Source organism: Trachemys scripta, chromosome 4, assembly GCF_013100865.1.
Source record: "Trachemys scripta elegans isolate TJP31775 chromosome 4, CAS_Tse_1.0, whole genome shotgun sequence".
Classification (NCBI taxonomy): domain Eukaryota; kingdom Metazoa; phylum Chordata; order Testudines; family Emydidae; genus Trachemys; species Trachemys scripta.
The window spans coordinates 94,375,639-94,402,278 of NC_048301.1; the positions used below are offsets into that span (position 1 = coordinate 94,375,639).

Consider the following 26,640-nt stretch of genomic DNA (forward strand, 5'->3'; position numbering starts at 1 on the left):
TTTCCTTTCATGGAAGATTCCAATATTTTTAAATTTGGAAACAAGACATTTCAAAATTCTCCATAAAAGGGAATGGAACCCGAGTCCTGGGATAGTCTACAGCACTGGCTGCCAAAGAGATGGGCATGTGAGCTGGCAGAAAACCAGGCCTGACAGGCAAACTTTGAAATCTGCCTGGTTTCTGGAGAAGCTTTGCTGAAATTGAACCATCTTCACAAAACATTTCCGTTTTAACAAATTTCAATGGAAGAACTGTTGCATCAGAATTTTTCCAATTAGCTGTAGTCTCTCATATAGGCACAATATAATGCACGAAATTAGTTCACTGCCTGTGAAGAGGTTTTTCCTAGTGTAATGGTTTGGCTTGCTTGTTAGTATTTTCTGTGCTCATTTGAGTTTCATTATCAGTATTCAGCCAAAGTCTGCTCTATTTTCTGTGGAGTTTCTCAAGATTTACAGTACTATAATTAATGACAGAATTTTGCCTTTTGGTGTGTTCAGCAAACGGACTAGAGTAAGGGTTGAGACTGGTGAGTTTCCACAGATAGCAGGGCCCCATCAGGAACAAGATGAACTTCTGATGCCCTGAATAAAATTTGATTACAGTACTTCATATAGCACCTCTGGTGTTGCCATGTGGCCAGTTGTTCATTGACCCTGGATCTGAATATGGAATGAACAGATGTTTGAAAACATTTTGTGTTCTCTCCCCATAGATAGATATCCAAATTGTTGACAAGACCACGTAGATATCCAGGATGTAGAGAACTAAAGAGGATTTACAGTAACAGCAGCTGATAATGGCACTACTATTCAGATGTATCAAAGCTACCTTAAACTATAACTACCCATAGTACACAACTGTAGGTTTGGTACCATTATGAAATTTTAGAATGTGCGGCCTACAGATAGGGAGGCAGGAGGCTTGGCCTCTATTCCGTTCTGCCACTCACTCACTCTTTGTATGACTGTGGGCAAGTCACTTCATATCTCTGTGCCTTTCCCTTCTTTCCCTCTCTCTCTTGTCTATTTATATTGTAAAATCTTGGAGCAGGAACCGTCTATTATGTGTTTGTACAATGCTTAGCACAGCCTCAAGGTGCTACCCTGGTAGAAATAAGAACAGAGCTGATCACTATTTGAAAACGAACCAAATCAGCCCCTGGTGTAAGTGGGCACAGCTCTGTTAAAGTCTATGGATTTGTGCCTGCTTCCACATGAACTATATTTGACCCCTTTTATGAAGGAGCTTAGATATCCTGGACCAAATTGTGGCACTGTATTTATTTACACCAGTTGAGGATCTGGGCCCCAGTCTCTAGTTGCACACCTCTAGCACTCAAAGCAATGTGAAGGTATGCATGTTTCCTACGTCCATATATAAAAGAAAAAGCCCCAAAATGCTAATGTCAAAAGGATTTCACTGATGTGAACACCAGCCAACAGAACAGTGAGAAGTCACAAGTGAGCAGGGGCTGAGGGTGGCTTCCAGACCCAGACTGGCAGCCTTACCCTTATATTGATTTGACAGATGAAACATGGGAAGAATTGGAAGAAAAGAAAGAAAAAAAAAACTTGGGAAATTTTAAGGGGAAAAAACAAATTGAGTGAAATATGTATTCCACAAAGATGCACAAAAAACAAAAACAAAAAACCATCCTACATCATTCTAAAGCTATAGGAGTTAGTAATTAAGGGAGTGGTTGTTGAGGTGAAATGCAAAGAGGATTTAAGTGCAGGTCTAATTAATATAATCAAAACATGATAATTGTGACCATTAACTGGAGTAAGTGATTTAAAGGTGAATCACTTTGCTGACACACGATAGAAGACCTTAAACAACTAGAATTGAAATCCAGCCTACTTGGCTTTGGTTACAGAAACTATTTTGCTAAACTCTGTCAAATTAAGTGATTGGGCTGGATTTGCTTTTACCTTAATCTTTAATATTAAATTCAGAAAGGTCATCAAAAAGCTAAATGTTCTGTTTAAGTGTCACTGTGCCTGGTACTGCATTTAGGCAGAAGGGTTAGGGTAGTATAACAACATCAAGGCAACCTTCAACACCCCATGAAAGCAGCTATTTAGGGGGGAAAGCTAAGATACAAGTGTATCATTTAGCGAAACACATTATTTAAAAACCCTTTATTTGTGTAAAATCAAGTATCTGAACCAAATGCAAGAGAGCAAAGCAACTTAAGAGTGATGCTCCTTCCTCAGATTTCCCAGTATGTTACCATATTGCAAAGCATCCCAATTACTGATTCATCTAGGTGGATGGCAACCCAAGCAAGGCCATTGGCCTGCAACGTTCACATTCCTGTTCACCTGGCTAGGGTAGGAAGCTACTTAATATACCATTCCAGTACTTTAGTTTTGATGCCTGGCCTTGGAGTGCTATGTGATGTTTAGATGCATGGAAGCAGTTGAGCAACTATGGTTAACACAAACTTTGATCTTTATTGGCATGTTGGTGTGCAGGAGTTAGTTACTTATATGTAAACTTAAATACTTTCTCTGTTTGTTGCTTTTGTCCTCTCCCCTCCCCAATTTCTTACCTCCCTTATTGCATAAGTCATTTCCTCTTCATTCCTCCCAGCCACTTCTTTTGTTTCCCACTCCTTGATTTCCTTTTAGCCTGACACTGCTTTGGGCTCCTTGCCCCTAACATACCACACTCCAGCCTCTTTTAGGGGGTGTTACAAATCAACTTAGTGACGGTGTTGCTCCCTCTTCCCCACAAAAAAGAAATTAACAAGACATGTGCCAAACATTGTCCTGACTGTTTTGTTTGTATATTATGTATATTTGTCCTTTTCTTCGCCCTTCAATTTTTGTCATCTTAGATTGTAAATTCTCCAGGGTAGGGACTCTGTAGGATGACCAGACAGCAAGTGTGAAAAATCAGGACGGGGGTGGGGGGTTATAGGAGCCTATATAAGAAAAAGACCCAGAAATCGGGACTGTCCCTATAAAAATTGGGACATCTGGTTACCCTAGGACTCTGATTTTCTGTATGTCTGTAAAATGTACAGCACATTTTGGGAGATACTGTTTTTTTAAAAGCTACATTTTGCATTTGAAGCCAATAGTCCTACAAAAATAATCATGTAGTCAGAACTCCTTATTGGCTTCACATCTAAATACCATATGCTCAGGAGAATTAGTTATCCCTGTACGTTTTGATTAAGTTATATACTTTGGCTTCACCTGCACCTTTTTCAGACATTAGTACCGGAAGCACACATGTATCCTCCACATCAGCTCACTTTTGCTGAAACCACACCATTTTGAAGACCAGATCAGTCATCCCAGATGCAGAAGACCTGGAGGTCTGTGCTTTCAGAGGATGGTGGAATCAGAGCAGATGGCAGCCTCTCTACTGCCTGGTTTATTCCAAATTGTGGAGAAGTAGGGTAGGCAAAGCCTGTGTGGGTGCAGGATTAGATGATGCAGGCAGTTCCCGGTCTAAAACCCACTGACACACTTGTGATTCCCTGAGCCATCCAGTCACTTGGAGAAGGAATTATATAGTAGAACTATGTAGGAGCCTTATTCAATGTAGAGTGAGTGAAGAGAAACTGTGAAAGAGGGGAGAACATATAGCAGTGACCTTTCAACTGCAACTAGAAACAAAATAATGTATATCTATTTTGGTGGTAGAAAGGCAGGACATTGGATATTCGTTACCTTGTGAAAAATGTCATGTATGTTCCCAATGTTACAAGTTAAAAGCATGTAGAAAAAAGTATGTATTTGAAGCAGAGATGGACCAGAGGCACAGATTTTTGATCCAGATCCAGACTTCCCTAAATTTAGCTTAGGTTTGTTTTTTGATTCAGGCCCACTTCCAGATTTAAGTTGTTAAAATGTTTGACATGACAAGTTTGTAAGATTACAGTGATTATTAAATACATACCTGGTAGCCTGCTTACATGTACAAATTATGCTCTAAGAGATTAAAACAAAGGTATTATAATCTTATCCAAATTTGAACACATTAAACTATTTTCCTTAAGGCTATTAACATGTATTCCAAAAACCTGCTTTGAAGCACAATTTAACTGACAAAAAAATGTTTCTTTTTCAAATAATAAGCTAAATAACCACATAGTTAAGCCACGTTAACTCTGTAGTTAGTAAGTCAATGAATAGTAGGTTCTGAATATACAAGAGCTCTCTTCCTATGAGTCATAGTTAAACAATAGGTATTTTCAATAAAGGCTAAACCCTCCCAAGGGCAATTAAGGCAAATACCACCTTGGAGATCACACTACACTACTACTTAGCTGTTTATATAAAGGCTTTTCATCCACAGATCTCAAAGCACCCTACAAAGGAGGGTATTATCCCCATTTTACAGGTGGGGAAATTAAGGCACAGAAAAAGTAGAAATTATTATTATCCCTTTCTATTGCAGTAGCGTCTGAACACCACAACCAGGTTGGGTCCCATTGTGTTAGGTGCTGCACAAACATATAATAAATGACAGTTCCTGACCCAAAGAGCTCAAACCTAAAAGATGAGTTGCCCTAGGTCACATAGGTCATTGGCAGCGCTGACAATAGGCAGCTCCTTATTCCAATCCATTGGGCCACACTGCCACCCAAGACTTCCTTTTGCCAGAGTATTTCTTCTAAAGAATGGCTGGCAGCATGTTCAGTGTGGCTACTTATTTCTATCCCATCCCTATAGTTATGTGTAAACAGCTGCACAAGGGGCAAGGCAGTGGAGAAATCAGACACTGTATGAACCAATGATACGTTATACATATGAAGGACATATATTTAATACTGCATTCAAAGGTGTAATCTTTCTGTTGTGACTCCACATTTGTATAGCACTATAGGTGTGTGCTATTTTACAGTGACAGAAAAAAAATGTCCCTGTTTCAAGTAGATTTCAATCAAAGGTCCCAATCTTGCACACGAGTAGTCCCATTATTGGTTTGAATGGGACTATTCATATGAGTAGTCTGCAGGCTCAGAGGGTGATAAATCACGATAAGTGGGAGCTAGGAATAGGGGAAGAGAGAGAGTAATAAACAAGGGGAAGGAAATGCTGCTCAGAGGAGTGTTGTTGGATTTGTGGATCATTTTAGATCAGAATTTCTCTTAAAACTTCCCAAGTGGTACAGCTGAAAGAAACTGGCATTTAGATAATATTCTGAATACTTGAAAAGGCTTTAATTTAGGACCAGACTCTGATACACCGAGCAGTACCTTGCTCCTTGAGAAATCGATGGGAGGAAGGCACTCCTCAGTGTGAGGAAGGGTGTAAAAACCTGGCAGTAAGGGCTGTGAGACATTTAAACAAGTAATCCAGTGAACATTTCTAAGTCATTGTTGTTTCTGGGTGACGATGTTTTGGTTATACTATATACTTACCCTGGTTTTGCTTTGGGTTTATTTAAATTCCCTCCACCCCCCTTAGTTAAGCTTCTGAGTTCATTTAGTAATAGTTCACATAAACACGGCAACCTCTCTGCAGATTCTCTGTGCTTTGTCATGCTTGTTTCTATCAACTTGATGTGCCAGCTGAGGAGCAATGATATGAAGTGACTTCAAAGGACAACTGCTTTGTGAATCCACAAAGGTTTGTATTTTAACTTCATAATTGGCATAACTCACCAGATCTTTTCATTTCACAGCGTGGGCTGCTGCTTTGGTGGACTGAATTATATTCCCAGCTCAGTTCAAATAAGGAAAAGAATACATAACTGAAGTACATACCTGGAAAGAACTTTTGCCTTATACCTCTCTCCAGACAATGGTAAAGTTTATGGTTTAAAAATGAATCATGAAAATGCATTGTGCATGCAGTCAGTCTATGAACAAACATGCTTGCATTACTGTTACCCTATCCTGTTTCACTCCTACTCATTCAACCACCTCTTATGTCGTGTTTTAAACTAAGATTGCAAGTTCTTTGGGATGGGAGCCTTACAGTAAGTCTATACATTGCCTAGCACAATGGGAACTCTGTGACTGGGACTTGTAAAAGCTACTGTAATACAAGGTGCAATAGTTAATAGGTTATTCATTTTGTATTAAGAATTCTCTCCACCACTAAGGCCTCAAAGATAACTCTACAAAGCAGTATTCAAACTGACAGGTCCACAACATGCATTAAGTGTTACCAATGTATTGCATTTGACATGAAGTCCTTGTTCATTTTCTGATGATGTTGATAGTCATGGATTTCTGAAACTAGGTCAAGGTTAAAAGCCAAACTACACAACTCAAATTTTATGTAAGGGAGTGCTTCATTTCAGTCAATGGAGTGATACCAGCTAACCAAAGATCTAAATCAGGGCCTCTTATCTTCAAATTGGTGACAGATTTGGGGCCTGATTCTGCAGTCTTCTCTCAGGCAAGACTCCCATTGACTTCCAAAGACATTTTGCCTGAGAAAGGCCAGCTGGCCTTGGCCCCTAACAGTTCTTTGGAGAAGCGTATAAGGCTTTGACTATTTGGAGCCATGCAGTGCTATAAACTGAGATAGCTAAAGAGGGTTCTTAATGGAGTTAGCTTTTTATTTAATCTTGCTTCTAATGCTTCCATGTAAGATGAACATGGGAGGAAGAACATGGAAAATGGGATTCTAGAGAATGGGATACAAAAAAATGAAGTGACAAGTGTCAGAATCTAGAGCTTTCAGTAGATTATGGGGTTTGGAGAGGTAAAACACTATCATTTATCTGTCAATAGGTAGTAATAAATACACTTTTTCTGCTGCTTACCTATATCTCTGGTCTTATAATGTATATAGCAAGTGGTAGAATCCTACTCTTCTATATTACTGACAGCAGTTGATCAATATTCAATGATCTGGCTGAGCACTCAGGGCCAAATTCCACTCAAACCCATACATTGGGTCATCGTTTGTCTTTAGTAGCCAGTCAAGGATGCACAAGCACAAAAGAGGATGGGAACGGAAAAGCACCCTGATCCAGCACAAACAGTAATTTCCTCTTTCCTACTAACTTTTGAATAGTGTTCTAAGACAGAGAACTACAAATATGCATAAATACAAATTGCAAATAGAGATGGAAACGGAAATCAATGCAGTTGCATATACCACTGTTTAAACACTATTACGTAGATGTATGTGGTTTTTTTAGATGTAAGAACATTCAAATCACTGCAGCCCCTACTGTAACTTCAGGACTGCAGTGCCATCTACAGCAATAACATCCCAATCCCTACAGGAGAATCCAGACCTATCAGCCCTAATGTTCCTTCAATGACCCGTGGGTGCTGAGATGCCTCGGGTGCAGACTGCACAGGCTTCTGGAATAGTATCCCCCTGTGCACTGAAACTGCAATAATTCTGCTGCAGAAAAAGCCCTCCAGATCCAGGAAAAATAGGAAGAATTTGCTTCTCTATGAACAACTCTGAATTTCCTGTCTTTGGTGCTTTGGCCTCATGCTCACAACATACCTGAGGTGAGTATCAATAGCATAATAATTCAAGGCCTGTTGCAACTTATTTCTATAATGTGGTTTCCTTTTTATTTGCTTGGTATGGCTAATAGGAGATCTTACGTAAAGCTACTTGATGCTCACTGGAGAAGTTTACTGCTTACATCAGCCACTCACTGGAGAGGCAGTCTATAGTCACTTGCTCAATTTCGTCCGCAATGGTAAAAACAATAGAGCAAAACCACATAGCCCCTGCTCTTGACTTGACCCCCACTTCCATTAAAGTCCTCAGATCTAGGTTCATAAAAATTCTTTGAACTGCAAGTGAGCTAGATCCCTAGTGTACATTTGTGAGCATTTCCAAACATCTCCAAACTCAACCTATTGATGTTAGACATGATGGGGCTGATTCCCCATTGCCTTTTACTTTGTAGAATCATTTACTCCATACAGAGTGAGGATAAAAATCTTATCACTCATTTTGCACTGGGATAAATGACTCCCAAGATGCATGGCTATGGAGAACCAATGCTGATATTTTGTGATCAAATTGCAATCTGGGGACACTCATTTTTCGTATTTCATCTTCTAGCATTTTATTAGGCTTTAAACAGGTATGCAAATATTTTCCAAGCCCACCTAAAATACAAAAACCATAATTTTATAATCAGACTTTTAAAAATGTTATGAAGACCACTTATTTCAGTATAATTTATCAATAATAATGGCATTAATGGAAATTTTAGAGCTTTTTTACTTACACGTATATTACTAGTTTATTTTTAAATTGATTTAATGCTGTAGCTATTTTTCTGCTGTTCAGTATGATTCCCAATGGTAACACTGTTAGAGAGCAACACTTCTCTTTGGAAAACACCCTCCCCCCCAATATCAGCTGCTGTAAATCAGTGTAGTTCTGCTGAGTTCATTGAACTACACAAATGTACACAGACTGAGGATCCTGGTCCATGACACATCTACCTTTATACTTTCTTATAACTTGAAAGCAAATGTTCATAGATATCCTGTCGTCAGAGTTCTTCTAAAATGTTGTGTCAATCAGACCTTATTGAACATTCTCTGATCTTGTACCATTAAACTGATTACAGTAACACTTCTCCCATACACAAACCATTAATACTCGTTATTGTAAGAGTATACCCAACATTGGTTAAGCTGCAAAGGAAAATTTGGCAGTCCAGTTAATTGAAATACATATTACACCTGATACTGTACCTTTTCACTGGAATAACTGAGATTAAATTATTTCACCCAGCTGTACTGTAGCAAGCTTGAGTTATACTTTGGGCATCAGATCTCTAGATTCTGAGCTAGCCTGAATTGAACTGCATATTAGAAATGGTAGCTTAAGCTGATGCAGTAATTTATCTATTACTAAACTCAGCAGACCATCAACTAACCTGATAAAGAAAATATATTTGAAGAGACCGGGCTGTGTTAATTACTGTTTTAAATTAATCCAGTGAACATTTATATTTACAACTTCTCTTAAATTATCTGTCAACAAACGTGCTATTATCTATGCATGGGAACATGCATCATTCACGGCTGAGTGCTGATACTGCATGCTAATTTATATTTGTTTAGTTTGTTCAGTTCTTAGTTTAATGATTTATTATCACTTTTTATGGCAAAAACCATAGTCAATATATTTCAAAAGCTCATATATTAGGACAAACTGGCATCCATGTCAAACATACTGACAGATGTCCTGTTTACTAATTTTTCAATCACCCTGAACTTTAGTTCTGCACTTTCAACTTTTTTTTTATTTTTGTCTAAGAGGAACCTACTGAATTCTTAAGTGGCAAATACTGTAGCAAACAGTTGACTTGCAATACTGAGGACATATAAAGGTGCTGAATTTTTGTTTCAATTAGAGAATATATGTTCCAGCATTCCAACAAAAAGACTATGTAAAGAAACCTATACTGGACTGTATTTGCTTTGGAGAAATATAGGATTAAGGGTTCCATTCAAGAACACCTTTGAGGTGAAATAAAAGGCAGGAATTTAGGAAACAGGTAATTCCAATACTGAATGAAATGCAAACATTGTGTGTGTGTTTTTTCTAAAAGATGAAAGTAGTGAGGAGACAGACTAAAAAGTGTCTGCTGATGACTAGTTTTAACAAGTTTAAACTTAAGCCACAATTCAGATTCAGCGTATTTCCTTTTTATGAGTGCATTTTACAGTGTAAGCTCTTCCCCCCCCAACCCAACTCTTTCCTTACAGTACCTACTACAACAAACCTCCTTTCCAACAGTTGTTATGCAGCAAAATGCAGGTATAGTCTTTCTGTAGAGTCAAAATTGTATGATGTAATCCATTTAATTCTTCAACTGTGTAGTTTACCATTAGCTTATGTTATCCCCAGATAACTGGTCATCATCAGTTTGCATAAATTACCATAATATGGCACTAACTGGCATCTGGATTTTAAAGTGGTCCCCCTCCTCCCCAAAAGGATAGAACAACAACAAAAACCACACATTTTTGTTCTAATGGAAATATATCACAGGAGTCCACTCTAGGATCTCTTCTGCTGGCGGATGTGAAAATGGATAGTTGTATTCTAAGAGTGCCAAGGAGGAAGCACAAGTTTGGATTTCGCTGTGGGTCCCTGAGCTTATTTTACCTAAGGAAGGAGGCCGCTATACAAGCGATTCACAGACTGGGACAGAGTCAGAGTCCTGGCTGTGCATGGAGCTCAGTCCTGTATCCGAGTCCTCATCGTTCTCCTCGCAGTCCTTGCACCGCCCCCTGGCCTGGCCCTCCCAGACGTCTGAGCTGCCCACGGGAGCCCCCAGTCCAGCCTCGTGTAAGGCAGGGCCGCCGGGAGCGCGCTCCTCGGGGAGGAGGATCTGAGCTGCCGTCTGGGTGTCCGCGAAGTCCAAAGTGTTCAGCGTCTCGAGCAGGCGCTGCAGCTCCCGCTCCTTGTCCTCGCGGGCGCGTTGCGTGTAATCCAGATCCGTTTTGATCGCCTCTAAGTCCGTGCTCAGCCGGAGCCCGATGTAGAGGCTGGTGCTCAGCTGGGTCTTCACGCGCTCCTGCTCCACGTGGAGCTCGCTGTCTGCCCCGCCGCTCAGCTCCATGGTGTTGCACTCGGGCTCGGACAGGCTGGAACTGGAGCCCTTGGCCGCGGCCAGCTCCTCCCGGCGCCGCTTCATCCAGCGCTCGTTCAGCTCCTCCTGGATCTCGCCAGCCAGGTGCTCCAGCAGCTCTTCCTGCCGCGTCCGCTGCTCTTGCAGCTGCAGCACCTCCTCGCACTTCCTGGCGTACTCCTCCAGCTGCCCGGCCGCCCCGTCCGGGCCCGGGCCCGGCTCCAGCTCCCGGCTCGCCTCCAGCTCGCAGCTGCTGGCCCCCACCAAGTAGGTGTCCTGCACGTAGTTCACGCCGTGCCGCTTCATGCGGTCCAGATGGATCTTAGCCTCGTACCTGTCGATCTCCCGGTCCAGCTCCCGGAGCCGCTGGATCTGCTGGCGGATGGTGTGGTCCTGCGACAGCACCAGGTGCACCAGGGTCTCCATCCTCTCCGCCGAGGACGCCTCCTTGGCCAGCGGCTGCTGCCGCTTCTTGTTGATCTTGGCCAGTTTCCGGAAGGCTTTTCTCACCACCCGGCGCTGCTTCTCCTGCGTGAGCGCCAGGCTGGCCCGGGCCGCCCCGAGGCCATGGCAGGGGCGCTCCTTGCTCAGCACCACCTTGGCCTCGGCGCTGCGGGGCCCCGTGTTGGGCAGGGACGCCTCGCTGCGGACCAGCACGAAGCGGACGTTCTCCTGCTCGTCCCCCCAGGCAGCCCAGAGCCTCAGGATCTTGGTCTTGTTGGGCAGGATCCTCTCGAAGCCCCTCCACTTCTCCACGATGCAGTAGGACTCGGGGGGGCCCGAGAGCATCCCCGCGCCGGAATCCTGCAGGGTGGGCAGCTGCTGCCGCTGGCTGTTGTCCTCCAGCACCACCCGCACCACGTCGGAGCAAGTGGTGCGTCTGGAGAGGCCAGAGATCAACTTCTCCTCCTGGCAGAGCCACACCGAGATCTTCCTCTCCTCCGGCTCCATCGGGGCTGGGGCCACCTGGCCACCGGGCTGCGCCTCCCAGCAGACGGGAAATCCCCCATAGGAGCCTTCACGGTAGGGTAGGGAGCCAAGGTCCTGTCTGCGTCGCCCTGGAGCCCAGCCTGAGCATGGCTGGAAAGGATTCCTCTCCCCCAGCTAGTCACCCCCCGTCTCCAAACAGCGCACCCCGCCTGCCTGCCTCCTGTGCCGGACGTGCGGCTAAACTGGTGCAAAGTCTCCCCCTGGAGAGAGGCTGCTTTGAGCCTTCAGCTGCAGAGGCGACTGCTCAGTGCCCACCTCGCCTCCTCGGTGCATTTGCTTCCCCCCGCCGTGTAATCCGCCAGGAGGAACCAGGGAAACTGCCAACCTCAGCGCTCCAGCTCCTCCTGCCGTGTCACCTCCTCGCGCTCTGCTACTGCCCTCCCCAGGCTGCCGGGTTTTCCTCCCCCACCACGTGACGGCTTCCTCCCTCCCCGCTGAGGCGGGAGTGATCAGCGGTACCTTTCCCCTCGCCCCCGGCGTGCAGGTACTCCGGGCGGCGCGCTCAGCTTCCCAACCACTTGCCTCCGGCAAGGCCACTGCATTCAAAAACAAGCCGAGGCAGTAGCTTGAGGGAAGCTTTCCTTGTATGCCAAACGGTGCCGGTTCCAGGCTCCCCTTACCGGCAGTGGGGGAAGTGGGTCGCTAGATGAAAAATAAAATAACCATCCAGGGGTTAGTTAGACCTCGGGGGAATCTTGGATTTTTTATTTATTTATTTTTTTTGGCTAGTGTCATTATAAAGCACAACAAAATACTGTCTATAAAGGATAAAGACTGTGCATGTGTTGGCCTTTCTGACAAAAGTTTGGGGCCCCTTGAAGATCCTTTTTTGGGGGGTACAAGTGGCCCCTTTGCCCCTCTTCCTCACTGAAAGCTCCAGGCTTGCGGCTAAATGAACTGCTTTAAGGGATCTTTCTAGGACTGCCCTATTCCCCCTCTTCCCCCCCCCCCCCCCCCCCCCCAATAGAGAGGTTGGAGCAAACACTGGATCTTCAAAGTAAAAAGCCAGGGCCAGGATTTCTACCATTTTAATAAACCTTCAGCCTATAATTAGTCAGAGTTTATGTTTGTAAAGCACTTTGCAGATGCAATGTGCAATGGACAGTAACTGCTGAGTGTTATTAAAATGCTAGCTAAGCCAGAGTTTAATGGGAATTTGCCATTTACTCTGATGGGAGCGGGCTTTAGTGTGGAATGCAGTAAAGTAGATTGAAGAAATGGTCATAAAATCTGTTTTTTCATGTTGTGATGTGTGTAACAATTTCTAGGATTGCTGAGTAGTCTGGGAATGTTGCACTTCTCAATTTTGTTTTAAATGACTAAAAAGTTAATTGTTAAAATGGGAAAATTCTCCTAACATTAACATCTCCTAACATTGAAGATCAATGTGTGAATTTCCAGAGTTGGTAAAAATGTCATATAAAAATAATGAATGTTGTGCTTGTGAAAGATTCTGGGTTAACAGCCCTGGAGACTAACCTCTTCCATTTATCCATCGAAGTCAAGCTAAGCACAGGCAGTGGCTGAGAAAGCTTTTCAGCAAATGTTCTTTCTAATCTGCCCTGGAGGGAACACCCTGACAGATAACTGTCTAGTTCAGTCTCCTTGCTGCTAAAACTCCTAAGGTTGCCAAGTATGATGGTGGTTCTTTATGATGCAAACTGCTGTCCAAATAGGAAGTGGGCTGAGGCCACTTTGTTCATTGTTTCCAACTTTCCTGGAGATGAGGATCACTAATTTTCTCATTGTATTTTTTTTCCAGGTTAAAAGATTCTAAGCTGAGGCAACTGGTGGGTGTTATAATAAGGCATAAAACACAGGAGTGATGGTAAAAGACTAAACAGTGTTTCCTGGGCCCAGGCACCTGACACAAATTTATATCCCTGTCATAATCTGCTGATTTATGATTACTGTTATCTTCATATGACAGGGGTACTAGCACTTCGTAATCCCCTTTTTAAAGGAGGATAGTGGCTGCTATTTTAGGCTGTGCTTCATTGCCATGTGTTATCCATGAGTTGAAGGGGTATATATCAACTCTCATGAAGTTCCAGACACAGTCTGATTACTCTAAGCACTGTTAGTGAATTTCAGCCTTAGGGCTAGATTAGCATCAGGGGTTAGAAAGGAGGATCCCAGCAGCAGAGAGTCTTCAGGCTGCCATGGCACAAAGTGGCAGCATCTCTGATGCAGCCCTGGGAGAACTAATACTGCCCCAAAACTGGATGGTGCTGACCAAGGAGGGAATGTGGCCAAGAATTCTGCAGTTTCAGCTCCTCACCTCAAAGGCTCCTGCTGACACAGCATGTAGTGTTCTGAAGGGAGAGAGCTGCTCCCATCATCACCCTGCTGGAAAACTTGAGAGGGAGTAGCAATGCCCTGCAGTCCCTCAGGGTGATTCTGCCACAGAGTTCTACGCGCCTAATTGGTACATGGAAGTGTAAATTACAGAGAAAGGATTAATGAGAGGCTGCTCTAACTTGAGTCTGGCTGTCTATGGCCTCATTCTGGCAGTCAGGCACAGTCCGAGCACTGCTTCGTTCTCACTGTACCACCTTCCCCTGAGTATGCCCCCAGCACTGAGTGCTAGCACAGAGCTGTTATGTTGGCTCTTTGCCACTGAAGAGTCCCCCTCAGCCAGCTTCTATCATGGAGAAACTGAAGTTGTTAATGTGGTTGGGGACAGCTGGGTTTTTAGCACGTGGTGAAGCATGGGGAATGGCTTGAATTTGCAGGATGAGCCCATTAGATGGCTATTTAAATGATCAGTAGTGAAGTAGTTGACATTAGAATTTGCACTATTAGATTTCAAAGTTAACACTCCAGAGTTATTGTTTCAGGCTGGCTGCAGATGTCACTGCATCAGTTACACTTGGAAGATTGTTTTCTTCAAACCCATAAAATCTAGAGGCTTAATTTTTTTTAAATGAAAGTTAAAATTCTGCAGCACAGTTCTGCACCAACAGGTGAGCTCTGCAGCGAATTCTTTCTACATGGAGTAATGGAGTACATGCAGCCTTATTGCACTTCATTCAAGGATTCCAGTGCATTTTACAAAGGGGGTAACAGTATTATCTCAGTTTTACAGAAAGAGAAACTGGGGGACAGGAAACTTAAGGGACTTGCCCAAGGTTATACAGCAAGAGAGTAGTGTGGGGAACAGAAACAAGGTCTCTTGTTTTCCAGTTATCTTTAATCACTAGACTGGACTACCCCTCCTTCCTTCCTGCTTCTGTCTTTCTCTCCTTCTGTCATCTCATGCCAAGAGAAAAAAATATCTCCAAAATAACAGGTCCAGCTCAAATGAAGGTGCAAATTCAGCAAACAGAAGAATGTACAAGTAAGTCTTCTATATTCCAGTAGAGGGCAGAAGTACACAAGCTAGTTTATGACATCCCCTTAGCAAAGAAAGCGCCTTCATTTTAGGGTACGTCCAGACTACCCGCCGTATCGGCGGGTAGCGATCGATTTATCGGGGATTGATATATCGCATCTTGTTAAGACACGATATATCGATCCTCGAATGCACTCCCCATCAACTCCAGAACTCCACCAGAGCGAGCAGCGGTAGCAGAGTCAATGGGGGAGCCGTGGCCGTCGATCCCGCGCCGTGAGGACCCAAGGTAAATTGATCTAAGATACTTCGACTTCAGCTATACTATTCACATAGCTGAAGTTGCGTATGTTAGATCAATCCCCCTCTCCCTCCCCCGGTGTAGACCAGCCTTTAGAGTCCAACAGCTGCAGACTGCAGGTGGTCAAGCCTAAAGGGAGGTAACATGTTTATATGCAACATGGAAGGAAGATAATTCTCTCCCACACCAGCAGTAATGTCAAGTCCCCTATAAATTCTAAAAGAAGCATTCAATGCAATTTAACCTTCTTACTTTTGAAAGCCAACACACATACAGAATGTTCCCGAACCCAGGTAGCCATCAGATTACTTTGTATAAAACCACATCAATGCACATGTGACAGTAGGCTCTGCTTTTGAACTGTAAACTTATCTCACTAAATGCCACCCATATCACTGGAGGGGCCTTGTTTGTTTTCACTGATTTTGCCTTATTAGCTGCTAGCATGGAAAGTGAATGGGAATGGGGTGTCTAACTCCCTTAGGCTCCTTTGGAAATCTTAGTCTAAAGTCAAAGCTATAGTTTAGCATGTGCAAAAGTTGTTGCTTTACATTCCCCACAAGTGTGACAAAGCAGGGCAATGGTGACAGTACATTGGCCATAGCCTGTCACTATATATAAATGTTCTCTCTCCTTCATATTTCAAGAGGGCATAAAATAACTTACAAATACTCTTTTATGATAAGAACAGCTGATAATGGTGTGACTCATACTTTTATTTTAGGTGTTTCTGATAGTAAAATGTTGGTTTCTTTTTCCGTTGAGCTTCCAGAAATTAATTGCAGCTCTGCTACTTTCAAGAAACAAAAAGCAAATAGTGTCAGCAGGAACTTACCTTAAATAATCAGAGCCAAAACCGTAAAATTCATTTACTGCCTGTCAATTCATAAAGCAGAGTAGCAGGTGGGTGAATGTTTTAAAAACTAAATAAAGACTATAACTTATTTACAAAGGGTTAAATTGTCAAATGAGATGTTTGGAGACGAAATCACACCCGCCCCCCCAAGTAGAGTGCTCTTAATATTCAGATAGGATTGTTCTGCTGTTGTTACTGAAAAAGAATATAGTATAAATTAGATAAGTGAAGGAAGGTTGCAACCAATATTCCATCAAGCCATAACGGCAGTGAAGTTAGTCTTTGTTGTGGTCTTGAACAGCAGCTATTTGCTCTGTTCCCCTCCCTGAATTCCTGTTAATCTTATTTTACAAGGTTTAGTGATAGGTCCCTTACACTTGTTTTTTGATTGTGAGATAAGTATTAATGCAGTCCTAGGACACAATTAGACTATTAATAAGATCTATTACAGATTCTTTGAGAGCTTGCCTGAGCTTATAGGTATATGAATAGTGAAGAGGCTACTTGAGTTTACAAATCAATCTTTCACGGATTCTCCTTTCTTTCATACCTATTTATTCCTGAAAGCATAAAACAGAATAACCAAGTCATGTAGTGCCATGAAAATCTGCTACCTTAGTTACGATGCATGTCATGAAAATCTTGAACAACCTCTATCAACAGGATTGTATAGATTTTAGCTGAAACAATTTACAGACTGTGTTTTAGACTTTTCTTGGTGAAATTGTTTCCAATCAGTTTCAAAATGAGAATATTAGCTTATACCTCTGTTGCAGCCATCGAAGGAACTTGCACTTTTGATAGATATTTCTACTTCTGTGTTTCCTCTTCAGTTTCCTTCATTCAATTTGTATATTAATGAATTATAATTAACTGAGTTTACATATATAAGGAAATAATCATTGCAATTTAATCAATAGTTTTTATTCACTTATGTGATACCATTTGGGATGGCTGTGATGATCTCTGTATGAACAATAGGCACTGATGTTGGATTGTACCACTTAGATGCCTTTATCCCAGTTATTCTTTATTTAATGCATACACTGTTCCACCCATACTACAAACAGTTGTGCTGGAACAGAACACCCCTTCCGCTGAACTCAATGGGGGCTGCATGAATAAATCCCTGTGCAACTCCTTGAAAATGCATGTATGTCTCTTTGTTGAATGCCATTAAGGGAAAATTATTAATATTTATATTGCAGTAGAGCCTGGAAGTTTCAATGTTCAAAATACACACACTTAGTAAGAGACAGTCCCAGCCCTGAAGACTTGCCCAATGTCACACACCAGGTTAGTCACAGAACAAAGACTAGAACCAAGCTCTACTGATGTCCAGGCCAGTGCCACAGCCACAGCCACAAGATCAGGTCCTCTAACTCATTCATCTTAGACAACTGCACTAATGCTTGTCACAGGGTAGCTGATCTCTGTGGATAGATTGAGCCCAGCACCCCTGGACTGGAGCAGGTGAGCCTACCCCAGCTAATTAAAGAGGGCTGGGAGGAAGGACTGTGGCAGGCTGAGTCCTGGGAGGAAGGACTGAGACAAGCTGAGCCCTGGGCAGCAAAGGCCACAAAGGGGTGGAGCTAACTCCTGTGGTGAATCCCTGGAGCAAGGGGAGGCTCAGGGAAGCAACCTATGGCTGTTGCTCCAACGGGGGAGCAGAGCTGGCTAAGGTTAGGAAGCTTCAAGGAGCTGGAGTGTCAGAGACCTCTGGGAGGGGTGGCCCTGAAGCCTGGGGGCCAGCTATTGACTTAAGACTTCATTCCAGTTGTTTATTCCTTTATGACAAAGATTAAACAAACCTCCTTAACTGAAACTGGATGTTGCAGGGCATGTTGGGAGCCAGGGTGCAGCAGCAGCCATTTTGGTGGCCCGGGCCTTTAACAAATATGATGGAAAAATAAAAGCCTGCTATAAAACTTACTTCACATTCTCTTTCCTTTATGAAGCACTAATAAATCTATACTTACCAAGAGGTAGATACTGATATCTAATTAAACAAGTAAGCAAATGCCTTTCCCAATAATCTGCATGATAGATATTCTCCTCACACTTACACATGTTAATCAGAAGTAACTGTTAGGAAGTCAGAGGTGTAAAGCTGTTGAAAATAAGAATCATGCCCACATGATAGCTATGTCATTTTCAAAGAATAAAACATTCAATCTACTGTATAACTGCAGTACTAGTCAATATAAATGTGTATCAAAGATTCCTGGTACAGTTTCCCAACTTCCTACACATTCGGTCTTGCATCACTTTTCTTCACATTTAGTATTCCTCATTGTTCCAAAAAATGAGCCATGCACTGGGAAACAACGGCAGGCACATCTGCAGGAGTCCTGCACTCTGTAAATATGTCTGTTTATTTAGCTCTTGTAGCCTATCAACTCTTATATTAAATGTGTCCCTAACCCTCAGGGAATTTGTCTCAAGCTCTTCTGGTCGTAGATTTTCCATTGTTTAGGAATTTACCCAAACACATATACATTGTTTCACCCAAATAGCTTGTATCAGGCAAATTTAACTACTTTAGGGCCAAAAACACTGTCCATATTTTTTTCAACTCAGTTTCCATCTGATGATCCCTATCCCCTTCTAATTAATGAAGAAGAATTGTGGTCTCAGAAGGCCATTTGAGAGATGGAGGTGGAAATACTAGGAAACTGACAGTGAATCAGTGGAACTATGAAAGGAAATGCAGGGAGGAAAGAGGGTGATTTCCTGTCCTCAGGCCTAAGAGAATGCTGCCAGTGGCTGTTTCTAAACTCTCTCTTTGCACTGTACAGGGGCCATGCGAGATAATGCTGTGATGGCATTTGTATTCATAACATTTCTTCAGTTTCTGAGGGGGACAATGCAAGTTTCAGGGGGAAAGGATGATGCTGATTTCATGCAAATGCCCTTGTGTGCAGGCCAATTTTGCATTTGCAGAAGGGCCATGATGATTTAGGCCTTAAGTTAGACGATGGACACTGAGGGGGAAAAAAAACAAACACCAAAACCCCACATCTTCAGTACATTTCTGTCCACGGTACAGAAAGGACCTGCTCCTGCTCTCACTTAAGTCACTGACTTCACTGGGAGCCGGACTGAGCCCAAAGTGTTGATAGTTTGAAACATGTTGGTCTGACATAAAACTAAAAGTTGTGTTCATGTTGGCAACATAATGCAGCTACTGAACATTGCTGCTGCAGCAAAGGAAGAGGCCCAAGATCAACCTTGGCAAGGTTTTTGGCAAGTAGTTCCAACTCTCATGTGCTCACAGGTATATTGTATACAGTACATTTTTGTTATGCAGTTCTTCCAGGTACAAAGAGAACCTGATATTAATTATATATTGTCTAAGTAGGAGGAGTTAATGATACACATTTCAATCCATAGCGATGAGTTGTATCCTCTCATCACCCTACACTATTGCCACATTCATTTGGAAGTTCACATGAAACAAGACATTGTTTCAACATTTCACGAGTTTGAGCAATATTTTACTTTGCATAGTACACTATATGGGCATCTCTTTGGATTCAGTGACGTTCTTTTGTCCAATGAAACACATGGTATGGGAGCTGATGAAAAACCCAGAATCCTTCCTCCCTACAGTTATGAGGTCTTGTTCTTGAAGTAATCAGGTTCAGCACATTAGTATGTGAACAAAGGAATATTCTGAATGCTGGAATGAATAGAACACTCATTGTTTCTAAAATAAACCATGAAATCCTCTGATTATAATATTTCAACTGTCGGAACACAGTTTGCTTTTCCTACTCTGTTTCCATGGCCAATAGTTAATTTCAGCTTTCTTTGCATAGATTTATATTCAGACATTGACACAATAGGCATAGCTGTTAATACGAATGTAGGAAGTACAATTTACATTTCAGATGTAGTCAAACTGAATTAAAATGGCTTGTGAGATCGCTAAATTCTTTTGCCACCTCTCCATTTTTGTTCCCATTACAGGGCTTGATCTTTCAAGCCATTTACATGTAGAATTCCCCAAAGTCTTTCTATAAAACTTCTATAATAATTTATCAATATTGGCATTTTTGGCTCAGTTTTAGATTTATTGTCATTCTTATTTTGGGTAGATCATACATGAAATTGATTTTTTAGCTGGTCAAATATAATCCAACTTTTGGAAATAATTCCAGTAGATCAGGTACAGTCATAAATAATACATAGTGAGGTCTGTAAATCCTAGTGACAACAGAAAAACAACACTAAAAGGTACCTAATGCTGGTGGAAATAGGAGGCCCAAACAAGTGTATTCATGCTCCCAAGATCTCAGCTCCACACTCATTGACACCAAGGGGGGTTAGAGAAGGCCCAGGAGTAGCCCTTCCTTAAGTAAGTAAACTGTAGAAGAGCAACTCATGTAATTAAAGACTAGTCATGTGAGCAAGCGTGGAATCCAGGATGGGGTAAGAAAATAAAATTAGATTTAACTTAGAACCTTGGGTGGCAAATAATTAGAAAGGCAGTAGAAGGGAGAAGTCTGGGAAGGAATGATGCTAAGAGGCAAGGGGGTGAGAGCAGATAGTAAACTAGCTAGGAATGTTATGCATATGGCAGGAAAACAGGCTAGTGTTATTCTGGGTTACATATAGGACCCACTCCTCAATAGCTTCATCCGAGTATCTACAATGCAGGAATAATCCTCCCCTGGCAGGGGTACGAACTTAATCACCTAAAACATGTTTTCTGTTTCTACAGGCTATGTCCCTGTGACCAGTGTTCAGAGGATCTAGGTGCTTACAGCACCTTTTGGGTATCATATGCAAACTGTCAAGTGTTTCATTGTTATTTTGTCTGTGCATCCTTATAATGCTTGTGCTGTTTGCCTCAAAGACTTTTTTCAGGTTAGCTTGCAAATTAACAGCTAGGTTTTACCCACATTATTCACTTGTCATTCAGGAAAGAATGATACTCCATCCATCATCAGCCCCTTGCGCTTCAGTGGGCTCTTGTTATTTAAAAGAGTCCCTCATCTTCCCCTTTAAGTTACTTTGTAAACAATCCTCAAGGAGACTGCATGGGGTTTCTAGGTTGGATGTAGACTCACATTCTGCTTGCAGCTGATTATTCCAATGCCTTCCACATAATTTCAAAAACAGGAAAAAATACAGTAGAAGGTGTGTGGTAATGAATGTTAAGTTGTCAAAAATAGGCTAGTCAATTGGATAGCTAACACCAGCAAACCACATTTCACAGTGTTCTCTGCTTCTCTGGCAAAGGTTAGTAATTAGTGTAAATAAATATATGTTATGTTCTTGCTGACATTTGGGCCTCTGGTCTGTATAAAAAAAAATCTCATACTGCACTTCTATGAGAATGATTCAGACTAGATCCTCAGTGGGTATAAATCAGCATAGCTCCAGTGACTTCATGGAGCTATGCCAGTTTACACTAGCTGAAGATCTGGCCCCATAAACCTATTTGCTCCTTTTTCTAACATATATTATTTAAAATTCCTTTAAAATCTAGGACTCTCTGGTTTAACTAACCACGCAGCCAGGTGATTGGCTAACACTACCACACAGTATGGACCTTTGCTTCATGACAATCAAAATATGTATCAATATCTTAAGACATTTCCTTATTCAAATATACTTACAGTTTTTTTAAAGCATCATGGAAAAGCTTCAAGAGGATCCTGCCCAACAAGACCAAGCTGATTTTTATTATAAAATCTATTGTCTCCCGTCCCTTTTTGGATTTCTGGCTTTTTCCCCCCCCTTCCAATTCAGAACGATTCCACCACATCTCCACATTCGCCATATGGCGATCATTAGTTCTTTATGACAGTATTTGTCAACATTGGGCACAAGACTACCCAGGGTAGAAGGGAGTAGCAGCAGCATGGGTGGAAAAGCTACATGATCCTAGTTCCACTTGCTTCTCCACTGCAAATGAATTGCTGTTTGTAACACAGTGGACATCCTCTTCAAATGTGCTGTTCCTAATGCACCTGCCCACAAGTGCAGCTGCTGCATGGAGTGCCAGAGTCTCAGAAAGCAGGCCCAAACTTTGTGTGTCTGTGACAACTTAGCTGTTGGAGCACATGGCCCAGACGCTCCCTCTCCCAATCAGTGTGTAAGGGAAGGGAGGCAACCAGGGGAGAGGAGCAAAACAATAGCCCTCCTACCCCCTAAAGAAGGAAAATTGGACAAAAATCAGAAAGCAGGAGGAAAATAAAAGTTAAAATAAAAGGAGCTGTGGGGCAGGAAGAGGAGCCCTTGGCAATCTAGCTTGAGAGAGGAACAAGCATAAGCTGTGTGGCATCAGAAGTAAAACAAAGCCCTTATTAAAAATATAGGAAAATGACCTTTTTGAAAGGCTTAATCCAAAGAGATTTGGGGCCCCTGCCATAGGTTTCAATGGGAGCTGCAGAGCAGCTATACAGAGCTATACAGCAGAATCCTCAAGTCCTCATACTCTAGGAGAAGTTCAAGTCTGATCATTCACTTATTCAGAAGAATACATAGTTATTCAGATTTCAGCCCACATTAGTTACATGAAGCCATCTGGCTAAGTGTTAAAAGGAAACAGGTTCTGTGATCAGGGGTGTTTGACAGTGATATTCTTATATACATTGGCCCACATACCGAGAGATGCAGTGTACCTTCAACTTGGCACTCAAGTAGTAAAGTAATAGTCATGGTATCACAAGCCTGATATAGATATCTACAGAACTCTCATTGGGTTCAATGGCAGTCGCAGGAACTCTGCCTGATGCAGGATTTGGCTTACAAGTGTATTAAGTGAAACCTTTTAAACCCATGAAGCAGCTTGCTCTGGTCCTATATCAACTATTGTTAGTTACAATTATATTGAATAATGTCGCCAAACAATTTCTAATATGTAGCATTTGCTATACAAAGGGAGGTGGGCTAATGGAGGTGTTGGGGACCTGCAGGTAGCTCAAGTATTATTATAGTATTTTTATTTCAGAAGAGCCGAGAAGCCCAACCAAGATCAGGATCCCATTGTGCTAGGCACTGTATAAACATGTAGCAAGGGACAGCTCCAGCCCAGAAGAGTTTAGTAACGAAACAAAAGATAGGAGAAAGCTAGTATTATTTTCCCATTTTACAGATGGGGAGATGAGGCACAGAAATTAAGGGGGAGATTTTCAGAGGCACACAGGGCATTTAAGCACTCAAATCAATGGGAGTTGGACTCTTAAATCTCATTTTTGCCTTTAAAAATCCACACCCCCCCCAAGTGACCTGCCCAAGGTTGCACAAAACCCAGCTTGGCCTGAACCCCTGTCTATGCTTTAACCACAAGACAATCTTTTCTCTTTTGAGAAGATGGCTGCCACCTTGTTATTCCTCCTGGAGCATCGTTCCCAGTTATGACAAGATAGCGTCAGCCCATTGCTGATGAGGCAGTGATAGCTGTGCTTATTCTTTCAGGATTGCCACCTTTTAGGGGTTACATATCCATGGGTGATGCTTCAGTAGGGTGGTTTTCAGTGTATGATGGACGGAGCTGTTCAGCAGGCAGCCCAGATGTGCTGAAACAACAGGCTGGCTCTGTTTGAAAGCAGGGTTTGTGTGATCAGGGCAGTGCTGCGTAAGCAGTATGCAGAATGAATAGAAATGTACAGTGGAACGAGAGAGTGACTCAAAATCCCATTAGCATTACTTTACTTTCTTTTCTTTCCTTTTGCAATCAGTGCACAGGGAAATTCTTTTGAAGGGAGATAATTTTACAAGCCACCAAGTACAGGGTTTCTAGAGCCTCTGGCATTCAGCAAGAGACTCACATGCTTTTAATCTATATTAAAGGAAACATTTTCAAAGCTATGAGCAAGTTATGTGTACAGCTCCTGTTAAGAAATAGGACATGGGTGTGTTACTTTGCTTTCAAAGTTTGCCCTTGAGAGTCAAAATTTCCCCATGCTTGGAAGCGATTTTAAAAATAAATGAAAAAAGCGTTCGTGTATGTGAATGTCTACCCTTGCCAGTCTTCTGCAGCTCTTACTGGAACAAAATTCTTGTTAAGGTCAGTGGGAGTTTTGCTTGATTAGGAGGCTGCAGAACTGGAGATCATGTGAACAGTGTGAGAAGGGTCAGGTCTAGTAACTGGCTCAATATGATGGAGGAACAAACACAGCAGAAAGCAATAAACTAGCTTAAGACAGAGGAACTGCTCCCCAAATATAGTGCTTCCCTCCTCAACAAACTAAGTTCAAAATCCTTCAAGAAGCACAGCTGTCTCTTTTCATGGGAGCTGGAAATGCTTAAATGCAATCCACAGATAAAGCATCCACCTTAGAGTATTCTGCCTGTGTGATTACAGCATGCAGCTGTAGGTGAAAGGTTTGATCCTGTAAGGAATAGAGTGCTACTGTAAGGAGTTGAGTGTTCATGTGGATTTCAATGGGAGTTGATGGTGCTTGGCACCTTGCAGAATTGAGGATCAGAAAGGGCTTTTGATAGGCAAGGGTCACTGTAAGAAGTGTAGCAATGTAGGAGATCTGGATAAATACATTTAAATTGAGGTTTCCCACTATCCACGGTTTAATTTTTTGTTAAGAAGAATGGCATCTGAATGAGGATGTCTTCAACACCTCCGTCACCTTTTGGCAGCCTGATAATAGACCCACTTGCAACCACCAGAAATGATAAGGTAAACTTCTACTTCAGGGTAAAACAAGACAAGAAAAGCTCTAGCTGTGGCCATTGTATCCTAGAGATGGTCCAGTCACTTTTTCTATGCAGGTTTCCGAAGAAGTGGGCTGTAGTCCACGAAAGCTTATGCTCTAATAAATTTGTTAGTCTCTAAGGTGCCACAAGTACTCCTGTTCTTTTTTCTATGCAGTTCTTCTTTTTCTCTCTTGACCAGAGATGTATAGGGAGCACCACGCAGGCCAAACCCTGTATCTTGTTCAGTCCACACGGGCTATTGAGACCTTGGTTTTCAAACCCCATTGAAATATCTCTATTCTAATTGGGTTCTTGTACTGCTCTCATCACTTTAGTATCTCTGCCTCTCTCTCTCTCTCTCTCACACACACACACACACAGCAAGATATATGTTTATATTGGAGAACACAGGTCAAAAAGGACACCTTGCACTTGGAGCAGAAGGTGGTGAATTTTGTGACAGTCTGGGGAAGGTGAATGACCACCAACAGTGCCACCTAGCAGTCAGGCAGGGTGTGTCAGGTCATCTCCCTATTGAAAATACAGTCCTGTCCTTCACCCACCACCAAGGGTTTCCAGTCCTTCCCTTTAATACAGGGACTTTGGGGTCTGGGCCTGTGAACAGTCATCATCTTCCCCAGCAGGGTGCTCCCCCAGGGTGAAGGCTCTTGTTGTTATCACATCTTCTTGGAGCATATAGGGAAGCACAGACCCACCCTCTCCACCAGACTCCAGTCCAGGGCCCAGTGGTGAGTAGCTACATCCTGCACCTTGAGCTGGTAAGCAGCCTCACACACACCCCAGACCACTTTTTACTCAAGTCTCCTTCCCGCAGAGTAAATCAAAGAACCTCAAATAAAGTCTCTGACCTGCACAGTCAGTCACCTGCCTCTTCTTTGTAGGTTTGCTCAAGTCTTCCTTGTCAAGCCTCAGGCAACAAGTTCTCCACCTCCAAGTGCACCACCTCAGTCTGCTCCCTTCCACTATCTGCCTCCATGTGAGTGGCTCTCCTTCCCCTTTTAAGCCCTGCCTCCTGCTTGTGCAGGCTTTGCAGGTGTGGTTGGGTGGGGTCACCTGGGCCCAGAGCTGTTCCTTAGCCCTTGCACTCCAGTGTGGGCCTTAGTTCCTGTGGGAATTCATTCCACAATCTTGGACCTGCCTCCAAGAAAGCTCTGTTTTCTGCACAGACAAGATTTACCCTTATGCTAGAAAGTTCCATTATATTTGAGGAGTAAAATTGCCAGCCATGGTCTTCTTTCAGGAGTGTTAGGTAATCTTTTAGGTATCTTGGGTCTATGCTATTGAGCACCTTGAAGATAAGGAACCGTGAAACTAACTCTATGGGAAACCAGTGTTCAGTTTGCATTCACCTGAGCAATTCACCTGAAATTCACATTGCAGCCACTAGGGAAATGACATTGTTATGTCACATTAACTAATATATTAAACATGATTTAGTACTTAGTGTAGAAAAGAACTGCCATATTTAAAATACTGCCACCTAGTCATCATTACGTGGTCCACTCTAGTTAGTTAACAAGTCCTCTTTCTGGAGTCTTGGTAATGAGTACTCCACAGAAAGACAACCCAGACCTAACCCCACGAAATATTGACTTGTCAGTACCCAATTAGCTGACATGCCATGTAGGAGAAAATAAATTATCAGGTGTGGGGAGGGAAAGACATTTGTAATCTCTGTTTGATAGATATTCCTCAAAGGTTTATGGATGAATTCTCAGAACGGTGAAAGAGGTTTTATGAACAGGACTCCCACTAAAGTCAGTGGTGTCACATAGATAAAGCTACCCAGGCTAGAAAGCTCACTCCCAGCTGCAGTGTAGACATACCATATGAGACCTAAGTGTGGGTTTACTCAAGGACTCTGTGGGTTAAAAAATTGAAGTAAAAAAATTGGTTTCTGTTGTTGTCCCAATAAACCATGG

General features: G+C 42.5%; 1 protein-coding gene across 1 annotated transcript; it reads right to left on the reverse strand.

Annotated features, from left to right (window-relative positions):
* Positions 1–8,032: 8,032 nt before the first annotated feature.
* On the reverse strand, positions 8,033–11,890 carry RASSF10 (Ras association domain family member 10). The gene has a single exon (XM_034767117.1). The coding sequence runs from the start codon at positions 11,498–11,500 to the stop codon at positions 10,100–10,102; it is 1,401 nt and encodes a 466-aa protein (XP_034623008.1). The 5' UTR covers positions 11,501–11,890; the 3' UTR covers positions 8,033–10,099.
* Between the last annotated feature and the right edge of the window lie 14,750 nt (positions 11,891–26,640).

What these genes read in the sequence shown, in the direction of transcription:
- RASSF10 (XM_034767117.1), bottom strand. Translation starts at nt 11,500, where the DNA reads ATGGAGCCGGAGGAGAGGAAGATCTCGGTGTGGCTCTGCCAGGAGGAG.